The sequence below is a fragment of the Rhincodon typus genome, chromosome 2 (genome assembly GCF_021869965.1).
Source record: "Rhincodon typus isolate 14 chromosome 2, sRhiTyp1.1, whole genome shotgun sequence".
Classification (NCBI taxonomy): Eukaryota; Metazoa; Chordata; class Chondrichthyes; order Orectolobiformes; family Rhincodontidae; genus Rhincodon; species Rhincodon typus.
This window is the reverse complement of record NC_063333.1, coordinates 43,958,169-43,979,087: the sequence shown is the minus strand read 5'-3', so window position 1 is coordinate 43,979,087 and position 20,919 is coordinate 43,958,169. Positions and strand designations below refer to the sequence as shown.

The following is a 20,919-nucleotide window of genomic DNA, read 5'->3' as shown; positions in this document are numbered from 1 at the left end:
CAAAGGATCCCTGCTTTTGTATTCCATTTCTCTTGCAATAAGCAACTACATTCCATTTGCTATAGCTGCACGTCAAGTTCCTATGAGTCATGAATGGAATCTGTATCCTCCTTTACCTCAGAGTTCTGCAGTCTCTTTCCATTTAAATAGTAGTCTGCTTTGCTATATTTCTTGCCAAATTGCACATTTTCTGAAATTATACTCCACGTGGCAAATTTTTGCTCATTCATTTAACTCATCTATATTTCTTTGCAGTGCCTGTATTATGGTAAGAAAGACACTATAAATGGTTTCACTGGTTAGGATTGGGGCTGACGGAATTATCCTGCGTTCTTACTCATAGTTCAATATTTCTGCTAGAAAGTGCCAAGGCGTGGATGTGGTTAAGCACATGAATGATCTCATACTTTCAGTGGTTAAACATAGCTTATGCCATAATTTTCAACACTTAAGTCCACAAAAGCATGAGATTTCCTTCTGTCTGGGCCAAATATTTGAGAACACGCTGTCCAAAATATTTTGTTTCAAACTTTCCTCTGGATTCATTGGATTGGTTATTTTTGCATTGCATTGGAACACATAAAATCCTAGAGTAGCCTGTACAGTTGATTTTGAAAAACAAGTCTTTCCAAGGTGGAAGTGTCAGGAATGGCATCCAGGTCGTTGCTCGGTAAGATTACTCAGCAATTTCTGGAAGTCAAGCTTGGCCTTCACCTAAAGTTGATACAAATAAATTGAGTTATTAAGTGGCATGAGAATGAATGGTCTCCAGTTTTCCACCTCTTTTCCCCTATACTTGCAAGGCAACCCAGTGCAGAGATGCCGAGAATAGATAGCGTTGTTAATCTGCTTCCAGACGCCCTTTGGACTGCTAGGCACTGAGGTCTGCCAGCTAAAAATGAAGCATCAAAAGTTAGCCTTCCATATTTTTGGTACCTCAGGCCTAGGATATTTTCAGATAAGATTGAGAATCTACTGGTTTACAATCTCTCTCCACAGCTGGGAAATTTTGGTCACACAGTCAGATTCAGAGTTACAAATCTGCAGCTGCTCTTTGCTTTGCTGGGCCTATTATGACAGTAGTGAAGGCAGAGAATAGACAGAAGGGGGTGAAGGTTTGTGAAGGTATTTTTACTTGGTCACCTTATTTTGTCTTGTGAGAGCCCATTTAAAACAGTGGAATTAATAGCCTGGGAAATGCCAGCTGTCTAACATGTTGAACACAGCAGATTCATGATCCAGGGCCAGGTTGAAAGCAAGAAAGATGATTTGTTGGTAACATCATCTCAGGAAATGAAAGGAAGAAATAAGATAAATAACAGGCATTTAAGAAGAACAGAAGCTCAGATTGTTTGCTTTACCTGCTGATAAGCCAAATTGAGGAAGAAGTAACGTTCTGATCGACGCATTGGAAGGCAGAGACTGTAGATGGTGTGAACTGAGGCAAAAAAGAAACTCAAAAGCCCCAACTGCTTGCGACACTGCAGCCAATGTTCAAGCCAGGTGGGAAAACGACGATATTTAGTTCCAGAATTCAGCTGGAAAGCAGATGCCAGCAATCCTGCCAAGTATACAAGTGAGAGGAGGGTAATTGCAACTACAGGCAAGGTCTTGTTCACAATTTCAATTGGAATTTTATAGAAGTCACTCTGCTTGTTCTTCACATAGGGGTGAACAATGTCTCGGATGAATGAATATATATAGAAGAATATGGATAAGCCGATTGCCACAAGCACAGGGCCTTTCCAGAGGGTAAAGAGATGCAGGGGCATGTTTTCTATCTCTTTTGCTGAAGCCAATGTTCCCATATCAATTGGAATAAAGTCCAGCTGCCGAGCAAGTTCAATGATCTGCTGTCGGGCTTCCACCACATTGCTGCAAATGTATATCTGACAGACAACAAACAATAAAACAAGTATCAATGCTTTCCATTGAAGGCAACATTTTTTTAACATGATCATTAAAGGCATACCTATTTTTGTGCTGACCTATTGCAAGCTAAAATAAAATTTTAGATTCTTAAATCAAAAATCATAGTTGGTCAAGTCACTTTACCACAATACTCTTTATAAGCAAAACAAAGAGAAAAAATAACAATACTTCCGTTTATTAGAAAAATTAAGAGATTTTGATCCATTCTTAATTAGTGAAGACTTTTGCTCAGAAAAGAAAGGCCTAACATTAGGAAATGGAACCAAATTTATTTGGCAACAATTCAGCGGTTTGTAACATTCAGTGGAATCTTCTGCTCTCACAGCCTGTGAGCTAGATGGCATGAATAACAATAATTAGTTGGGATGGTGCCTAATCCGAACCCACCACTTTCCCACCTCCACCAGAATTAATGCCTGGACAGGAGCCCCCATACTTCAATTACCTCCTGTCAGTCTACTCTTCAACATCAGTGAGATGATGGAAGAGTTCATTGACAGTGCTATCAAATGGCACTTCCAAAGAAATACCTTGCTCATCGATGCTTAGTTTGAATACTACCACACCAATTGGATCGTCACCTCATCACAGACTAGGTCCAAACATGGGCAAAAGGAGTTGAATTTTAGAAGTGAATGTCCTTGTTATCAAGGTAGCTTTTAACTGAGTGTGGTGTCAAGGAGTCCTAGCAAAACTGGAGTCAAAGAGTATCAGGGGGCAAATCCCCTGCTGGTTGGAGTCATATCTGGCACACAGGAAGATAGTTGCGGTTTTGGAGATCAGTCATCTCAGGCCCAGGATATCTCTGCAGGAGTTCCTCAGGTTAGTCACGTAGTCCCAACAAAATTCAGCTGCTACATCAATCAACTCCCCTCCATCATAAGGTCAGAAGTGGGGATCTTTATTGATGATTACACAATGTTCAGCACCTCTGTGGGGGTGGGGGGATATCTCACTGGTTTTTAGCTAAAATTCTATTCCCCGATGTAACATGAAGATTTTGGATGTACAATTCGCAGTTAGATAAAGTCATATACCACAGAGCTCCATACTGAAGCACAATACAGAACTGGCTTGAAAGTCGGAGACAGAGGGTGGTAGTGGAGGGTTGCCTTTCAGACTGGAGGCCGGTGACCAGTGTGTGCCACAAGTATCAGTGCCGCGTCCACTGATTGTCATCATTTATGTAAATGATTTGGATGTGTATATCGGAGGTATGGTTAGTAAGTTTGCAGATGAAAACAAAATTGAAGGTGTAGTAGACAGCGAAGAAGGTTACTTCTGAGTACAACAGGATCTTGATCAGATGGGCCGATGGCCTGAGGAGTGACAGATGGAGTTTTTATGTGAATAAATGTAAGGTGCTGCATTTTGGAAAGGCAAATCAGGGCAGACTTATACACTTATGGTGAGGTCCTGGGGAGTGTTGCTGAACAAAGAGAGCTTGGATTGCAGGTTCATTGTTCCTTGAAAGTAGAGTTGCAGGTAGATAGGATAGTGAAGAAGGTGTTTGGTATGTTTGCCTTTATTGGTCAGTGCATTCAGTAAAGGAGTTGGGAGATCATGTTGCGCTGTACAGGACATTGGTTAGGCCACTTTTGGAATACTGTGTGCAATTCTGGTCTCCCTGCTATAGGAAAGATGTTGTGGAACTTGAAAGGATTCAGAAAAGAGTTATAAGAATGTTGCCAGGGTTGGAGGGCTTGAGCAATTGGGAGAAGCTGCATAGGCTGGGTTTATTTTCTCTGGAGCGTCGGAGTCTAAGGGATGACCTTATAGAGGTTTATAAATCATGAGGGGCATGGATAGGGTAAATAGACAAGGTCTTTTCCCTGGGGTGAGGAAGTCCAAAACTAGAAGGCACAGCTTTAAGGTGAGAGGGGAAAGATTTAAAAGGGAGCTAAGGGGCAACTCTTTCACACAGAGGGTGGTGCATGAGCTCCAGAGGAAGTGGTGGAGGCTGATACAATTACAACATGTAAAAGGCATCTGGATGGGTATATGAATAGGAAGGGATATGGGCCAAATGCTGGCAAATGAGACTAGATTTATCTAGGATATCTGGTCGGCATGGACGAGTTGGACTGGAGGGTCTGTTCCATGCTGTACATCTCTATGACATGACCTCCTTCAGAAACTGCTATGGCACACGGTGTCAGGGCAATAACGTGTAGCTGTAATTAATGTGAGTGCATTGTTAATGAAATGGCATTCTCTTTCTGATATTCCCCACAGATCATTTGTTCATGCATCTTACATGGATATCACCATATTGAGAGTCCTTGAGGCCTGATTTTAAGTGAGAAGACAACATAGGAGAGCACAAATACAATGTTGTTAGCAAGCCCAGCAAGAACAACCACCTCCGGCAGCTACCACACAGTCTCCACTGGAGGTAGCAGCAGGTGAAGATCTCCAAAAGAGGTGAGGAGTCCAGTCAATGCCATACCTACAGACCTCACTGTTACTTTCCACAGTTCTTGGAAAGACAGTGCTGCTACTAGTTAAAGATGTCCCAGGCCATCATCACTGAACTGTGCTATCTACTGGAAGAGGTCTTGTGTTCAGAAGGGTGGGATGGCAATCCCAATGGCCATCATATCACAAGTGCCCTGAATTCTTATGCCAGTGGCTCATTTCAAGGAGCAACTGGGGACCTGTGTAGCATCTCTTAATTCTTGACACATAAATGGACCCGAGATGTTATCAATGCATTTTCTCCACATCACAACTGTTCATGAATGTGGAGCTGGAAAAGAACAGCCAGTTCAGCATTCAAAAGGACAGCATTCTGATGAAGGGTTCTGGCCCAAAACATTGACTTTCCTGCTCCTTGGATGCTGTATGACTGACTGTGCTTTTCCAGCTCCACATTTATTGACTGCAGCTTCCAGCATCTGCAATCCTTACTGTCTCCTCAACAGTTCATATCCATTTCCCCTGACAAGAGAAGTCATCAGCTTGGGCAGCAGGATTCTCCACCATCTCTGGTTTTCCTTAGGTGCAGTGCATTATCATCTGCACCCATGTTACTTTGACAGCACCCTATCTTTGACCTGCACCTCCTAGTCAATAGAAAAGGCTTCCAAACCATCAATGTTCAAATTATATGTGACCATTAATCTCAGGTTTTGTGGTCATGTACTAGATATCCTGAGTGCTGCAATGATGCTTACATATTAGAGAGCTCACTGGTTTATGCTTCTTTCCAAGATCTTTGGGGCATATAGGAATGATTGCTGGGAGACAAGGCTTTTCCTGTTCAAAAACAGAATCAGAACCTTAACCGGGAGGAACCTTCAAAAGTGCATGGCAGATAATGCATCATTGAGCCCAACTGGCAAGACAGAATGTAATTAAATCCACTCCTAGGATGAATAAGCCAGATCTGGACTTGCTTTAATTGTGTTAAGATGGCAGGCAGCCCATGCTTAGTACAAAGGACATATGGATCTTGCTGTTGTTGCAGTCCTTCACCTTTTCTGTTGCTGAATAAATGTTTCATGATCCATCTGACTGTGCGCTTCATATCTTTGGGTGATCCCACTTTCAAGCATCCACACATTGTAAGTCCACTAGCCATTAGGGAAAGGGCAGCAGGCAGTGAATCAGTACAGTAACATTATCTAGTGCTAAATTTAAGTAGCTTTTAATGCTTCAATTAGCATAATTATCTTAGTGCCTTGCAGGGAAGTCTCTCATGATATCAAACAGGTTGAGTGCAATACTGAGGTACTTCCTTTTGAACCTTCCATTATCGGCTAGCCTTCGTAGTTTCAGGCTGAACACAGATCGCTAGATTGCCCTGAAATGCTTAACCATCCTGTAAGACACAGCTGGAGGTGAGAGAAGCAACTTTGTGCAGCTTTTTTCAACAGATCACCATGCTAAGAAGGAGAGTGGACATGTGAGTTATTTATTGCACATCTTCCAGCCTTAAATGGCAGTCTGCTCCCTTAAAAAGATAATGGTCAGAATGGAATGTTTCCTTCCAGTGGTGTTTGGAATTATCACTGATTCTGTACTCTCATTCATAAGGTGGATGTAAGCATGGAATTATACATGCCAAGCCCTCATACAATCACTGCACATTGTGTTTAGTCTCAGTGTTCACATTAAAATGCAGCACCTTGGCTGCAGTCATTATCATCATAGATCAAGGATGACTTCGTCTGAGGCTATCTGCTGTCAAGGAGTTGGTTGCTTATCAGATGTTGAATGCTTGGCCATTACAAATTCTTTCATCTTAGAACGTGTGAGGCTGCTCGTCTCTCACATGGAAGTGACTTAACCAGATCCAATACTTCAAATGACATTACAGCAGAAATTTTAACAGTCTAAATAAACATACATTTACAATGGTATTTCACCTATGCCATCTTTGTACCCTCAGTAAGTTCTTCCTCTCCCTTTCTTTACTTCTCAGCACACTCTCAGCTTCCACGGGGGAGTGGAGGGAGTTGCTCTGTTGATAGTTCTGTTGTGCTGGAAGACTTGGGGGTTCTTTCTGGAATATTTGGGAACTAGAGGGCCCAGTCCTACTCAGACTGTCCTGCCCAGATGCAGGGTCACTCCCCCCCTCCCAACGCCGCAGCTTGAACTGTTGCACTTTGGGAATCACAGGAAGCGGAGTGTTGGAGTGGAAGGATACTACTGGACTGTTTTGAAGGGAAACTTTTCAGGGTTTTATATGTGTCTCCTCCTCTCTATATGTTACTGCTAGTACCATCCTGTCTCCCTGACAGATAGGATGACTGGGAGTGAGGTCAAGGTCCCTCATCTTCTTGTTTCCTCACCATTGATGCTAAACATATATGGTTACAATGATGGAGGGCAAGTCCAAGCACATATCTGGCAGATCCCTCAGTGTGCTGGATCTGGGTCTCCATGACGATCACTAACCTGCCAATGGAGACATATAGACACACACATGCTGAAGATGGCACAGTCTGATAACATTGATAGATTCTGCCATCCTTCTTTCTAATGTAATAAGTTCCTCTGCCAAACCTGCATGTTGCCTGTCTGTGCATTTTGATAATGTCATTCATAGCTGAGACAATGGAATTGTCTTTTGCCTGCAGCTGAGCAGGTGCCTGGTCTCTGGGAGCCCTCTGAGTGCCAAAGGTATGGGCTGTTTCTTCCTTGATCAGCTGTGGTGACTTATTAATGATGTGCTCACAACGCTGCTCCCAAATCTAATCTTGTAGCAGAGAAATCGTGGCATTGACCTGGGTTGCTATCTCAGTCCAGGCTGGCTGCATTTGAGGCATTGTCTCCTGCACTCCCCTCCTCTCCACCACTCTACTTACCAGAAACTCCTGGGCTGGTGTCTGCAAAGTGGGGAACTAACTTGCCTTTTGGGGCTATTCCTTCAATGATAATGCTGGAGCACTGCAATGTGAAGGGCTGCTCCTGGCTTGCAGTGTCTGAAGTAGTGTATGGATTAGATTTAAATATGGTATCAGCAGCATCAACATTTGCAGGTCCTGGTAGTGGCGAGCACTTCTGCTTCATCTGTCCAGCGATTACATGTAGTTTAATTTATAAAATGCAGTTTTGGTCTGACAGTAAAATGACTTTAGCACTGGTAAGAGAAAATTGATCTCTTCATTATCACCTTTAGACATAAGCCAGGGCTCAATGGGTTGCCTCAGTTGCATGATGATGGATTTAAACCTAGCCCAGAGACCAGCAGACAATCCAATCTGACACTTCAGCCCAGTCAGATGAGATATTAAACTGAGGTTCCATATGTGCAGTCAGCTCCTTCTAAAATATCTCTTGACAATATTCAAACAGCAGGGCTCCCAGGGTTCTGATGTATAAGTATTCTTTTAAGCCAAAATCATGAAAGTGTCTTATTGTATCAATAATGTACCTGCAATCATTGGGATCTTGCTGTGTGAAAACTGGCTACCACATTCTACTGCTCCTCAAAGTACTTCGTTGGCAGTGAAGCACTATGGGACATCCTGAAGATATGAAAGATACTAAATAATTGATAGTTATTCTTTATAAAAATGTGGTAAAGTGAACTGTTAGCTGAATGGTAAATTCCTAAAACAAAATCAATTAAATTTTACCACAAGGATCAGCAACAATGACAATACACACTGGCAAAATTCTATTAACCTGAATTCTGGTAAAATACATTTGTCTACATTGCAAATTATGTGAAGGATAAAAATACATGACCCAATTTCTTCACAGTACTATCACATAGTGCAAACTTGTTCCTTTAATTATGAATACATGGATTTTATTTTTTCACACTCTTTCTTGGGGCATGGGAATTGCTGGCAATGCCATCATATCGGCCCATATCTGGTGGTGAATCAGCTACAAGTAGTAACTTATAAGGCCATTTCAACGGCAGTTATGAGTCAACTACATTAATGCTGGTCTACAGTCAAACGTAGCCTGAGCAGAGCAGGGACAGTAGATTTCATTCCCTGAAGAACATTGATAAATTAGATGGTTTAATTATAGTTGTAAGGCGTAGGGAATAAAACATGTCGAAGCACAGGCCAAATAGACAAAGAAGTAAAAGCACTTATACTGGGACTAAACACATATGTTTAGTACCATTGCATTGGTTAATGACTAAAGTCAATTCCATAAAACACTAAGGTATTTTGTTTCAAAGGAGGTGCATAAGATTTACCTCAAACAGCTTCTTCGACAACATGGGGCTGCATATCTGATTGGGGGTGCTTAAGTTTGATGAATACTGAATTTTCGGTATTTTTAGAAATAACTTGTTCTTATTGCTGTAACTCATACGCTAATTCAAGCAGTAATTGACCAGATACCACAGTTTTGCGACTGATTTGAAACAGCCAATCTAGCACATTCCTACCTGTCGGTTTGCATCTTTTGGACCAAACTGCAGTGCCCAGGCAGATATTACATTAAAGCCTTTTACCACCGTGGAATTTGGGAATAGTGAAGCGAGGTACTCTGCGTTGGCTTCTGGGTATTGGTTTATTCGCACATTGTTACTCACATCCACGAGGATTTTGCCTACCAGTAAGTGCTTGAGGTCCCACAAGGAAGTATAGTGCTCTCGATGCATAGCAACAAATATGAGATTGGTTTTCATAACAGCATCCTCCTGGTGCACAATTTCAACGAGAGGAGGGAAGAAGCCAACAGCTCGTTTGGGGTTCCTGCTCCCTATTACAACAGCGTACCCAGATCGGATAAATCTGATTGCCAGTGATTTTGCAAAATCTCCACTTCCTAAAATCCCGATGGTAGCCTTGGATGCTTCCTTAAAGCCACTCATTCCATTAGGTAAGAAGGTCTCACTGGCATCTTTCACATTCCTCATGATGGAGATGGAATCCATTGCTGAAAGACAGAAAGTGTTATGGTGGGACAGGAGAGGAGAGAAGAAAAAAGGAACACAATTATTCCAATACATTAACATTTCACGGATGCTTTACTTATTTATATATTTGAAAAGTGCACAAAAATGACTGACAGATTTTGCAGAATATTGGTTTAAAATCCAAAAGTCCTATTATAGGATTTTAAAAGGGCAACTCCAAAAGCAGAAATAATAAGTCACAAAACCACAAAGGATGGGTCACATATTCCAAAATGGGCCATTACATTCCTCCGAGACAACAAGGTGCAGAGCTGGATGAACACAGCAGGCCAATGATGCTGCTTGGCCTGCTGTGCTCATCCAGCTATGCACCTTGTTGACTCGGATTCTCCAGCATCTGCAGTTCCTACTATCTCCATTACATTCCTCCATTGTTCTTTTACTGAGATTATAATTATATATTGACATTATAATTCCACTCACTTACCCCTGCTCATAAATGTAGACACACGTTGACTGATGGTAATGTAACACATACCATTCTTTTCCAGCCTACTGAACTAGACAGCTTGGGATTAGACATCTGATAACCTGCACGAGTTCCAACACCTCTTTCAATGTCAGTATCTAAAATAGTATGTCAGGTAAGAAAATTATGAAATTTTACTTCCTTTCTGGAGAACTGAATATTGCTGTAAAACTGTCACCTGCTTATTAAACTTAAATTTTATCATGGACATTTAATAGATCTCCAAGTCCATACAGATTTTCACTACTGAAGTCTGTTTGACAGCGGGTATAGTCCTATGTTTTTTATTCAATTCACTACACTGACCTCAAACCAACTCAGTAATGAAAGCACCATGACCATAAGTAATCATCTCACATAATCTTAGATGCAGAAAATTCCGAAGTCAGCAATAGAACATGCCATCCATTTTTAGGTTATTTTTGTCATAATGATGGAAAAAGAATACAAAATCTATAATGATTTAAATACTGGTTTCAGAAACTAGATATTTAAACATGTTTTCAGATCACCCAATGCTTTATGCTTCAAAACATCACAAGCGCAACATAACAGATTCTCCAGATTCAATGAGAAAGGTTTTTGAATTCAGCCTCAGCAGTGCAACTTCAAAACATAAAGATTGTTCCTCTTACCCTCACACGGCACTTTATCATTCACATCACAGAATCCCTACAGTGTGGTAGCAGGCCATTCGGCGCATCAAGTCTACACTGACCCTCCAAAGAGCATCTCACCCAGACACACCTCCTACTTCACCCTTTGACCCTGCATTTCCCATGGCTAATTCACCTAACCTACACATCCCTAGATACTATGGGCAAGTTAGCACGGCCAATCCAACTAACCTGCACATCTTTGGACTGTGGGAGGAAACCAGGACACCCAGAGGAAACCCACACAGGCACATTCCACAAAGAGAATGTGCAAACTCCACACAGACAGTCACCCAAGGGTGGAACTGAATCTGGGTCCCTAGCACTATGAGGCGGCAGTGCTAACCACTCTGCCACAGCATAGACACTAATCAATTCACTGAGGCAAGTTCCAAGTAAACTTGAAATCAAACTGGTTACTGATGGATATATTAACTGCCTAATGCATGACACAGGCACACTGTGCATCTTCACAGCATCAAGCAGGAAACTAAATGCAGCGATTGATTTGAATTTTTCCAGCATTAACATTAATATATTTTCAAAGTACAATACAGATTCAAACAATTACAATTACAAAAATGCACCACTCTTTAACTGATGATTACATTAAGTGAAAATTGTGAATATATAGCAAATAATACTTACCTCAAAAATCATCAAATATTTTTACCCACTTTAATACAAAGCAAAGAAGAGCAGCAAAAGACAACAAATTGCATCTATGAGTGGAATACAGGAATTTTTACTGACCTTGTTGTAAAGGCCCACCACCTTTTTTACTGATCTCTCCGCGTAAATACTCAGTATGTTTAAAGGAAATATGATCTGGTAGGAAAAAAAGAGGTCATTATTAACATTAGGATGGTTGCGTTTGTGACTTTGAGAAATGCTTTTCTTGTCCTGAATGACTGTTTTCTATTTTGAAGGGAACATCGGGGACTCATCTGTATGTGTATAGTGTTCTGTCCAGCATCGCGTCACAGGTCTACAGAGTGAGTCATTTACCAGGCCCTTGTTTTCTTTCTCCTGCCCTCTTGTCTCCATTTCATTTTCCTTTTGACACAGGGATGCATTAATGAATCTTAAATATTGGCTGGCCATTACTTTCAATGGAAATACATTAATAACCTTCAGTTTTAGATTATTATAAAAAATACATTCATATTACGTTATTACATTCATATTAGCAACAGCCATATCAAGATGCTTTTAACTAACATCCAGCAAATAGTATATGCAGGATCAAGAACTTCACAGTTCAGTCCTAGCTCCAATTACAACAGATTCAGCTGAATATTGACTGTTTAATAAACACTTTACAAGTCGATACATGGATTGAATTAAATACCTTCACTTGCAAAACACTAACAAATTATCAACATAAAGCAAAAATACGATATATTTTTAGGCTATGCACAAGTTTTTGTTGCAGGAATCAAATAGTATTGTAGAGAAAACTGGTACAAAAATCCAGAATCACAAAACCATTATTCCACAACACATGGTACAGGTTTTTAATTGAATAGGTGTTTTATTATTACATGCATTTAGTGTTTTGGCAGTGGAACTATTTAATATATTGTGCTTTTGAGGTGGTGAGGCAAAGGGAACAGGACAAATACTCGAAAATTGATTCGTTAATTATCAAATTTTCAATAACTATACTTCACATTAGAACAAAGAACCGTACAGCCCTTCAGCCCACCATGTTTGCACTAACCATGATGCCATAATCCTATTTGTCTATACATGTCCCATGTGTATCCCTCTATTCCCTGCCTGTTCATGTGTCTGACTGCATCTTAAGTGTTGTTATTATATCTGCTTCTACCACCTCCCCTAGAAGTATATTCCAGACACCCACGATCCTTTATTGCTTCACACATCTCTCTTTAAATCTTTCCCCTCTCACCTTAAACCTATAACCTTAGTATTTGACATTTCCACTCTGGGAAAAAGACTCTGACTATGCACCTATCCGTGCCCCTAATAATTTTATATGCTTCTCTCAGGTCGCCCCTTACCCTCCGATACTATAGCGAAAACAATCCAAGTTTGTCCAACCTCTCTTTATAACTAAATCAGGCAACATACTGGTAAACCAGCTTTGCACGCTTCCTGTAATGTGGTGACAGAAATGCACACAATATTCCATATGTGGCCCAACTAAAGTTGCGACATGACTTGCCAACTTTTATAATCATTGTCCTAACTGATGAAGGAAAGAATGTCATATGCTTTGTTTACTATCTTATCCACTTGTGTTGCCACTTTCAGGGAGCACTCTAAGATCCATCTGAAATCAATGCTCCCAAGGGTCCTGCCATTTACTCTATAATTTCCTCTTGCATTTGACTCTTAAAATATGTCACCTCACACTTGTCCGGATTGAAACCTATCTGCCATTTCTCAGCCCAACATTTCAACTGATCTATATCCTGCTGTATTCTTTGACAACCTTCCTTATTATCCATAACTTCACCAATTTTTTTGCCATCTGCAAACTTACTAATCAGACCAGGTACATTTCATCTAAATCATTTATATTTACTACAAACAGACATTCCAGCACTGATCCTGGCCGAACACCACTGGTCACATTGGTCCAGTCAGAAAAAAACCCTCCACAACTATCCTCTGTCTTCTACGACCAAACTGATTTTGTATCCAACTGCCCAACACACCGTGGACCCCATGAGACTTAATCTTCTGGACCAGCTGTCCATGAGGGACCCAGTAATAATCATTGAATCAAACAGCACGGAAACAGACCCTTCTGCCCAACCGGTTCATGCTGAACATCAAATTTGTTGTCCATGTAGACAACATCCCCTGTTCTACTCTCATTAATCACTTTTGTCACTTGCTTAAAAAACTCAAACAAATTTTGAGACAAGACATCCCCCACACAAAGCCAAGCTGACTATCCCTCATAGGCCCATTCTTTTCCAAATGTGAGTAAGTTCTTTCCATACGAATCTTCTCCAATGATTTCCCTACAACTGATGTAAGGTTCACTGGCCTATAATTTCCTGGGTTATCCTGGTTGACCTTCTTAACCAAATGAACAACATTGGCTTTTCTCCAGTCTTCTGAGACTCTGCCTGTGGCCAAACAGGATACAAAGATCTCTGTCAAGGCCCCAGCAATTTCGTCCCTTGCTTCCCTCGGTATCCTGGGATTGTCCCATCAGGCCTTGAGGATGTATCTACCTTAATGTTTTTCAAGACATCCAACATCTCCTCCTTAGTATTGACATGTCCTAGAATTTCAACTTACTTTCCCTAATCTTGCTATCCTTATCTTCCATCCTTACAGGACCATGCTGGTCCTAAACCCTGATCAACTGGTCTTTAAAGACTCCCACGTATCAGATGTGGACTTACCCTCAAATAGCTACCCCCAACCTAGTTTCTCCAGGTCCTCCCTAATACTGTTATAATTAGTCTTCCTCCAATTTAGCAGTTTAACCAAGGACCCGTCTTAGCCTTATCCATAACTACCTAAACTTACGGAATTATGATCATTGTACTAAAATTGTTTACCCACTGAAACTGCGATCATTTGGCCAGGCTCATTCCCAAAACAAGGTCTAGTACAGCCCCCTCCCTAGTTGGACTACCTGCATATTGAAACACAGAAACTAGGAACAGGAATAGGCCATTTGACCCTTTGAGCCTGCCCCACCATTCAATATGATAATGGATGATCACCCGATTCTGTGTCCTGTTGACAGCTTCTCCCCATAATTTTTGATCCCTATATCCCTAAGAACAATATCTATCTCCCTCTTGAAAACATTCAATGTTTTGAACTCAACCACTTTCTGGCATTTCACAAGCTCACTACTATCTGAGTGAAGAAATTTCTCCTCAAATCAATTCTAAATGGCCTATCCCATATCCTTAAAACTGTAACTCAAGGTCCTGGACTCCCTGATCATCAGGAACATCCTTCTTGCATTTACCCTGTCTAGTCCTGTTAGGATTTTATAAGTTTCTTGCTGATCCTCCTTCATTATTCTAAACTCGAGCGAATATAATCCTAACCAGTCCAGTCTTTCTTCGTACTTCAGTCCTGCTGTCCCAGGAATCAGCCTGGTAAACATCTGTGGCCAGCATTTGTTTTAGTCAAGTTCAAAACTCTTAACAGGGTGTCACTAGGTGGAGGCAGCTTCATGCTCTTCCTCTGACAATGGAAATACACACCTTTGTTCTTCCAAGATTTCAGGCTGTCAGATTGGGCTTGTAACCTCAGGGACATTCTCACCATCCTTGATGGCATGCCCAAAGATAGCCTTTTAATTGGCCATCTCCAGAAAGATCTAGCAGGCAGGCACCTCACGGTCAGAGCAAAGTCTAGTCCCAGAATTGGTCCTAAATCATGCTCAAAATTAGCAAAACATTCCAGCCATTAGATTTTCCACAATGGAGAGTCTTTCAAACTCTTTGGCCAGGGATGCCTCCTGACCTCTGTGGTCACATTCCAGAAGAGAACATTAACCATTTATCCTGTTTCTGATTTTTCAGTCTTGGCACAGTTCCGCCATACCCCAGTCAGAATCTGCAGGAGGGGTGGAGGGGAGTCAGGAGAGGAGTGGCAGAGGAAGGGTAACGCTGGGGGGCGGGGTGCAGGTTTACAGTTAATATGGCTTCGGGGGGGGTGGGGGGCACCAGGGCTGGGAAACGTACAGGGGAGAGGAGTTCATAGAATTCATAGAATCATAGAATCCCTACTTGACAGAGGAGGGAATATGAAATGAAGGGCTAGGGTCATGAGAAAATTAACTGTGGCAAAAATCAAATTTCAAATCTTGCCTAAATTCTCAGCTTTATTTAAGGCTTTACAGTGTGGAATTCAAAACAAATTCCCTCTTTTGTGATGTACAGATTACAGATTACAGATCACAGATTGCAGTCCCGGGAGTTGTTTCGTGGATAAGAATTGGGACTCACAGAAGACCAGGGATAGTATTTGCTTGGCACTGTTCAGGAGACTGGACGGGGCAATGCCAACTAAGTGAAGCTCTCTGTGAAAGAGTTAGAACCATGTTAGTAATTACAGGCAAGAGTTCAGCATTGTGAGTCCAACAGAACACTGTCTCAAGAGAAGAAAATGAACAACCAGGTCGTAAGCAGTCATTAACATAGGTCATACTAGAGTGGTTTGTGAGAGAAATTCAAGGCTAGATCTGTGAAAGTGAAAAACTGGAAACCTTTGTGAAAGAGGCAAAGTTTTATTGAGACTTGGTGACCTGCAGCATTGCTGGCATCTGGGTAGTTGCTGAAAACTGACGGGATCTATCTTGACTGCATCTGCTATTTGATGTGCTCTGTCGGGTGTTTGAAATAGCTTGTCTATTAGCCCAATTTACCTCATGTTAATACTGGATGCTAGAGTTTAAGCTGTAATGATTTTGTAAATTTGTTTACTTTTCCAAACTTCTACAGCAAATTTTAAGTTGTTTGCTTCAAACTGTAAAATCTTGTGATTTTTTTTTCTCTTAGTAAATGCCCAGGATGCGTACATAAAAAATATTACTGGTTCCTGACCAGAGTATTCCATTAATATGGCAGTCTCACCTGAGATCATAAATTAACTTAGCAATCTTGTCTGGAATCATAACACAAATCCATGCAACCTAACATTCAAAGATTGTTCATTTTATGACAAATTGCTCATCTCCCAAATTCTCATTATCTCTGTACTATCTAAAAATGCACAAATAAAGAATAGCGCATGGAATATACCTACTGCCTGGATGAGTGCAATTCCACTGACCTTCAAGAAGCTCAATATTATTCAGAAAATAAAGCACTCCACTTGATTGGCACCCCAATCATTGCATTAAATATTCACACAATGCATCACTGCAGCAACTTCTACAGATGCACCATTGAAAGCATTCTATTTGGGTGCATTATGGCCTGGTAAGGCAACTGCTTTGCCCAGGACTGTAAGAAACTACAGAAAGTTGTGTGCACAGCCCAGACCATCACAGAAGCCAACCTCCCATCCCCCTGCTTACACTCTTCATCAGGACTGGGGAAGGGGAAGGAAGCTCAGAAATAAATAGAGGGAGGGAGGTGGGACTGGGGGAAGGTAAGTGGGATGGTGATAGGTGGATGCAGGTAGGAGGTTTTGATTTAAGAAATAAAGGGGGCAGCACAGTGGTGAGCACTGCTGCCTCACAGCACCAGGGACCCGGGTTCAATTCTAGCCTCTGACAACTGTTTGTGTGGAGTTTATACATTGTCCCTGTGTCTGTGTGGGTTTTCTCTGGGTGTTCCGGTTTCCTTCCACAGTCCAAAAATGTGCAGGTTAGGTGGACTGGTGATGCTAAATTGACCATAGTGTCCAGGGATATGTAGGCTAGGGGGATTAGCCATAGGAAATGCAGGGTTACTGGGACAGGGTAGGGGGATGAATCTGGGATGCTCTTTGGAGAGTCAGTATGGACTTGTTGGGCCAAATGGCCTGTTCCCACATTGTAGGGAGTCTATGAGGAGAATCATGAGAGTTTTGATACTCAGAATTTGATTTAATCTACGATTATCACCAAGCCACGATGTGGGGACTTGAGGATGCACTGTTCTAACTAAATTGAATCTGATAAAAATTACCATGATTATAAAGGCAAATTGTTTGTACATAAAAGAAAAAAAAAGTATTGTTTTTGATTTTATTAAATCCCTAATGAAGCTATCCACCAATTGGTGCAATCTCCAAGGACCACGGATATGTATAGAACTGAGAAATGCCATCCGGTTCTTCAACTTGTACCACCTCTGAGAAGCAATTCAAAACTAATCCCAGTGTCTTGCTCCCTAGTGATTTCATAACTTGATATGTGCAAGAGGCTGAATAAATTTAACGACATTGCAGTAATGATGTAAAATTTGTAATTTATATATTATATATGTATTTCAGTATGTGATAATAATAAATCAAATCAAATAATATAATTTAGTTTAGCGTTTTTGAACTAGAGGCATGTGGATTTTCCTCTATTATTCAAGGCAACTTAATAGCCAACTTGTCAGTATTTCTAAAGCCAGGTACTTCTTTTTACTTTATATGAATGAGGGAGTCCATAGAGTGCTAATGGGAATTTGTTTGCAATAGGATTGCCTTAAGTTTAGAAGGGTTAGGAATTTTTTTGCTTTGGGAAAAACCCATAGCTTGAAAACCTTTTAGTTTCAGTTCGCAAAGGTCCTGGGTGAAGTTTGATATATGTACTGTAGAGATACTGACTATTGCTTTTATTTTCCTCACATGTTTGGTGGAACTGCAAGCCAAGATTAGGGTTAGGTTAACTTTGAACAACCGTGTGTTGTTTTTTTAAAAAAGGATGAAAACCAAACGCAGATGTTTGTTGTTAGTGACTGGCCTGGAAGATAATGCAACTTACTTACTAAGCTAAGGACCACTGTGAACTATTCAACAATGTGTGCCACCATGCCCAGGTCTGACAGCTGACAGGATATTGAGTTAGTCAGTCAAAGGAGGAGCAATATTAACTACTAGACCACACAGAACACTGATTTTAGAAAAAACAGGACATAGTAAACTGGCCTTGACAGGTTTTGGTAGGTGCAGAGTGATTGTGAAAGCTGTGGGACTGGCTTATACACTTTTACCCTCTCTAGTTTCTGTTGAGAAAGAATTACTGAATGGTCTGAGAAAAGGATCCCAGTGCATAAAAAATAATTCTGAAAGTCTATTGATGGTTCACATTTGCCAGTCACTTTGAAGTTAGACATACAGACATGTCTTTGAACAATGCCTTATCCAGGGATTGCATGAAGGCAGCATCCATTATTTGAAATTGCTCAATTGAAGGTGCAAGTCACAATTCTTTTTATTTTCTATCTAATTTATCTATTAACTGTGTTGGTCTGTATGTGAATGGGGAATAAGATCAAAGAAGGTTGGGCTCAAATCATAGATATCAATTTGATTACCTTGTTATTTAGAATTGCCCTGCTTATGTTACAATATTAATAAATTGTTAATTTTTGTTTGTTATAAACTTGGTGTCTGAGATCTATTTCCTAAAGTCTGGTTAGGAACAACTGGGAAATTTTGAGGGTCATTGAATATTTTAATTTCATAATGTTGTGTATTCAGTGCTTTGGTTTGGCCTATTATCCCTGGTCATAACATATAGAGAAAGGAGAGACTTCTGAAAAGTTAGTAGATGGGTTAAATCAGTGTAAAGGTTTTAGTTGAAAACTCCAGACCAGAAGTGTTTAGTTAAAACCCAGAAGGGGATGTTTGAAACTGAAAAGCCTAAGGACAGTTGTGTGACCCATCAGGAAAGAGTGTACCGAACTCTCAAGACCAGGAACTGAAAGGAACAATTAAGTTATACCATACATTTGCTAGGAAAGGAGTTCTCTCTGTTTGAGTAATGGAAGGTGATGCTGTTGGGACAGATGGGCTTGTATTTTTACTGTGTGTTTTAAAGTCTTTCAAATTGTGTGAAATGGAAATAGCTTGGTTTGTTTTTTTGCATAATAAGTTTTTTTTGATTTGATTTATTATTGTCACATGTACCTAGGTGCGGTGAAAAGTTTTGCTTTGCGTGCAATACAGGCAGACCATACCATACAAAGTGCATTAGGGTAATAGAACAGAGTGAAGAATACAATGTTATGACAGCTGAGATGTTGATGTTAAAACCAGATTTACAGAATTGTGTGCTTGTCTTTCAACGAAAGACCACTTTATTAAAATAAATGATCTTATCCAGATTTCAGTCTTGGATCAGACTTGTCCAGTAAAAAGAGTATAGGATTATAATATAGCTTACCAATAAATGAACACAGTTGATGTAACTCCTGTTTTTTCTCCTACCATTCAAATGGGAAAAATATCCTATCGTCAGTTTATATCAGTCAAATAATCACTCTTATTTTTGTGCTTCCAACCAGAGCAGCTTATTCAGTCCCAGGACTACAGGTTTCAATGGAACAGTGCACATACAATGAGGCCTGAAATTTTAACTCTATTGGATGGAAGATCATTGACTTTAAACATTAAGCAGAACATCAGAAACCCACTGGAAATGAGAGTGTAAGATGGGTAGTGCAGATAAAAACTTTTAAACTCCAAAGTAGAAGCAACTGATTTCCATCATCTTGAAAATCACATCCAGAATTGTAAAATTGCATTACCAGAACAAATTTGAGTAAAAAACTGATATATTTCTATGTTCAAGGATTTCCAACATGTCAATTATTCAGGTCCATCAATTTCCACTGTTCCAGAATTCTTGGTAAACCTGCCTGCTGGCAATTGAAGCCAGAATCCACTGTGAAAGTAAGGTAAGTTGGCTTTTAGTACAAGGTAATAACAGTCCCCAACATGCAGCAACAGTTTTCCTTGTGCTCACAAAACCTTCGAGTTAAATATGGAAGTTGATAAGTTCCTGCTGGCTTCAAGATTAGCCAATATTTTCCATGTATTATTCTACTACACACATTTGATAGATGGGGTTATGAAGATGGGCTGAACAGTAGCAAATGGAATTTAATCCTGAAATGTGTGGGGTGATGCATTTTGGGAGGACTAATAAGTCTTCACATTGAATGATAGGACCCTAGGAAGTACAAAGGATCAGGAGGTTTCTTGGTGAGCATGACTTGGGCAGAAGCACAACTAGGTTGAGCTAGCTACTACTGCTAGGTGCTATCAGTTGCTGTTCCAGCATGTAGTTAATCTCCTCTTTAACTTGGGCTAACTATTCATGGCCCTATTCAATAGGGATGTTGCCTGTGGAAGGGCTTTCCCAGTAGAGCTGGGGGCTTCAGCCTGGCTTGTTACTGCATATGTCTTTAAACGCAGCAAGCAGCCTCATTAAATCTGCTCGCTGTTCTGCATTGAGGTGAGTGAACAAGGAGTTTAAGTTTGCTCGTGTTTCCATATTGGTTAGCCAGGTAGGAAGGGTTCAATGTGGGACCTCACCCACGTTTCCTTCCAATTCAGTCCTGCTGCTACTTTAGGCCTATCAGTCAGTGGCTGTGGGGCAGATCACTACCTGCTTGTGCTTTATTGACATGATATCACCTTTAATTTTTTTTTCCCCTGACTGGAGTCTCAATCAGATCATTAACTTCCCAAGCTTCTTGGCTGCCCTATAGGGATCACTGAACTGGGCCTTCTAGGGTTTACCTGATATCACCAGGAGCACTGAATCAGTCTCCTGGCTGAAACGTTTGATCCCCCGAATGTTTATCACCATTTGTCTCATCACCGTTTGGGAGATTTTCCAAGTGTTTTCAGACTAAATCACACGCTCGTAAGATATGTCTTCAAAGTTCTGCTATGTAGTCCAATTTGGGACAGCATGGTGGCACAGTGGTTAGGGACCTGGGTTCAGTTCAGTCTCGGGTGACTGTTTGGAGTTTGCACATTCTCTCTACGTCTGCGTGCTCTGGTTTCTTCCCACAGTTCAGACA

The 20,919-nt window shown here is 40.8% G+C and overlaps 1 protein-coding gene across 3 annotated transcripts in view; it reads right to left on the bottom strand.

Annotated features, from left to right (window-relative positions):
- LOC109928494 (metalloreductase STEAP2) overlaps positions 1-11,291 on the bottom strand; it is a 32,659-nt gene extending 21,368 nt beyond the window's left edge. The window contains exons 1-4 of one of the 3 annotated variants that reach the window (XM_048617679.1): positions 11,207-11,291; positions 9,756-9,895; positions 8,795-9,288; positions 1,362-1,889 (exon numbers count right to left, since the gene is read on the bottom strand). In XM_048617679.1, the coding sequence (XP_048473636.1) occupies positions 1,362-1,889; positions 8,795-9,288; positions 9,756-9,804 (1,071 nt within the window). In that variant the 5' untranslated portion in view covers positions 9,805-9,895; positions 11,207-11,291. The remainder of the gene's footprint in view (positions 1-1,361; positions 1,890-8,794; positions 9,289-9,755; positions 9,896-11,206) is intronic. The other 2 variants (XM_048617687.1, XM_020528445.2) reach the window with 2 other exon arrangements.
- Positions 11,292-20,919: the final 9,628 nt, after the last annotated feature.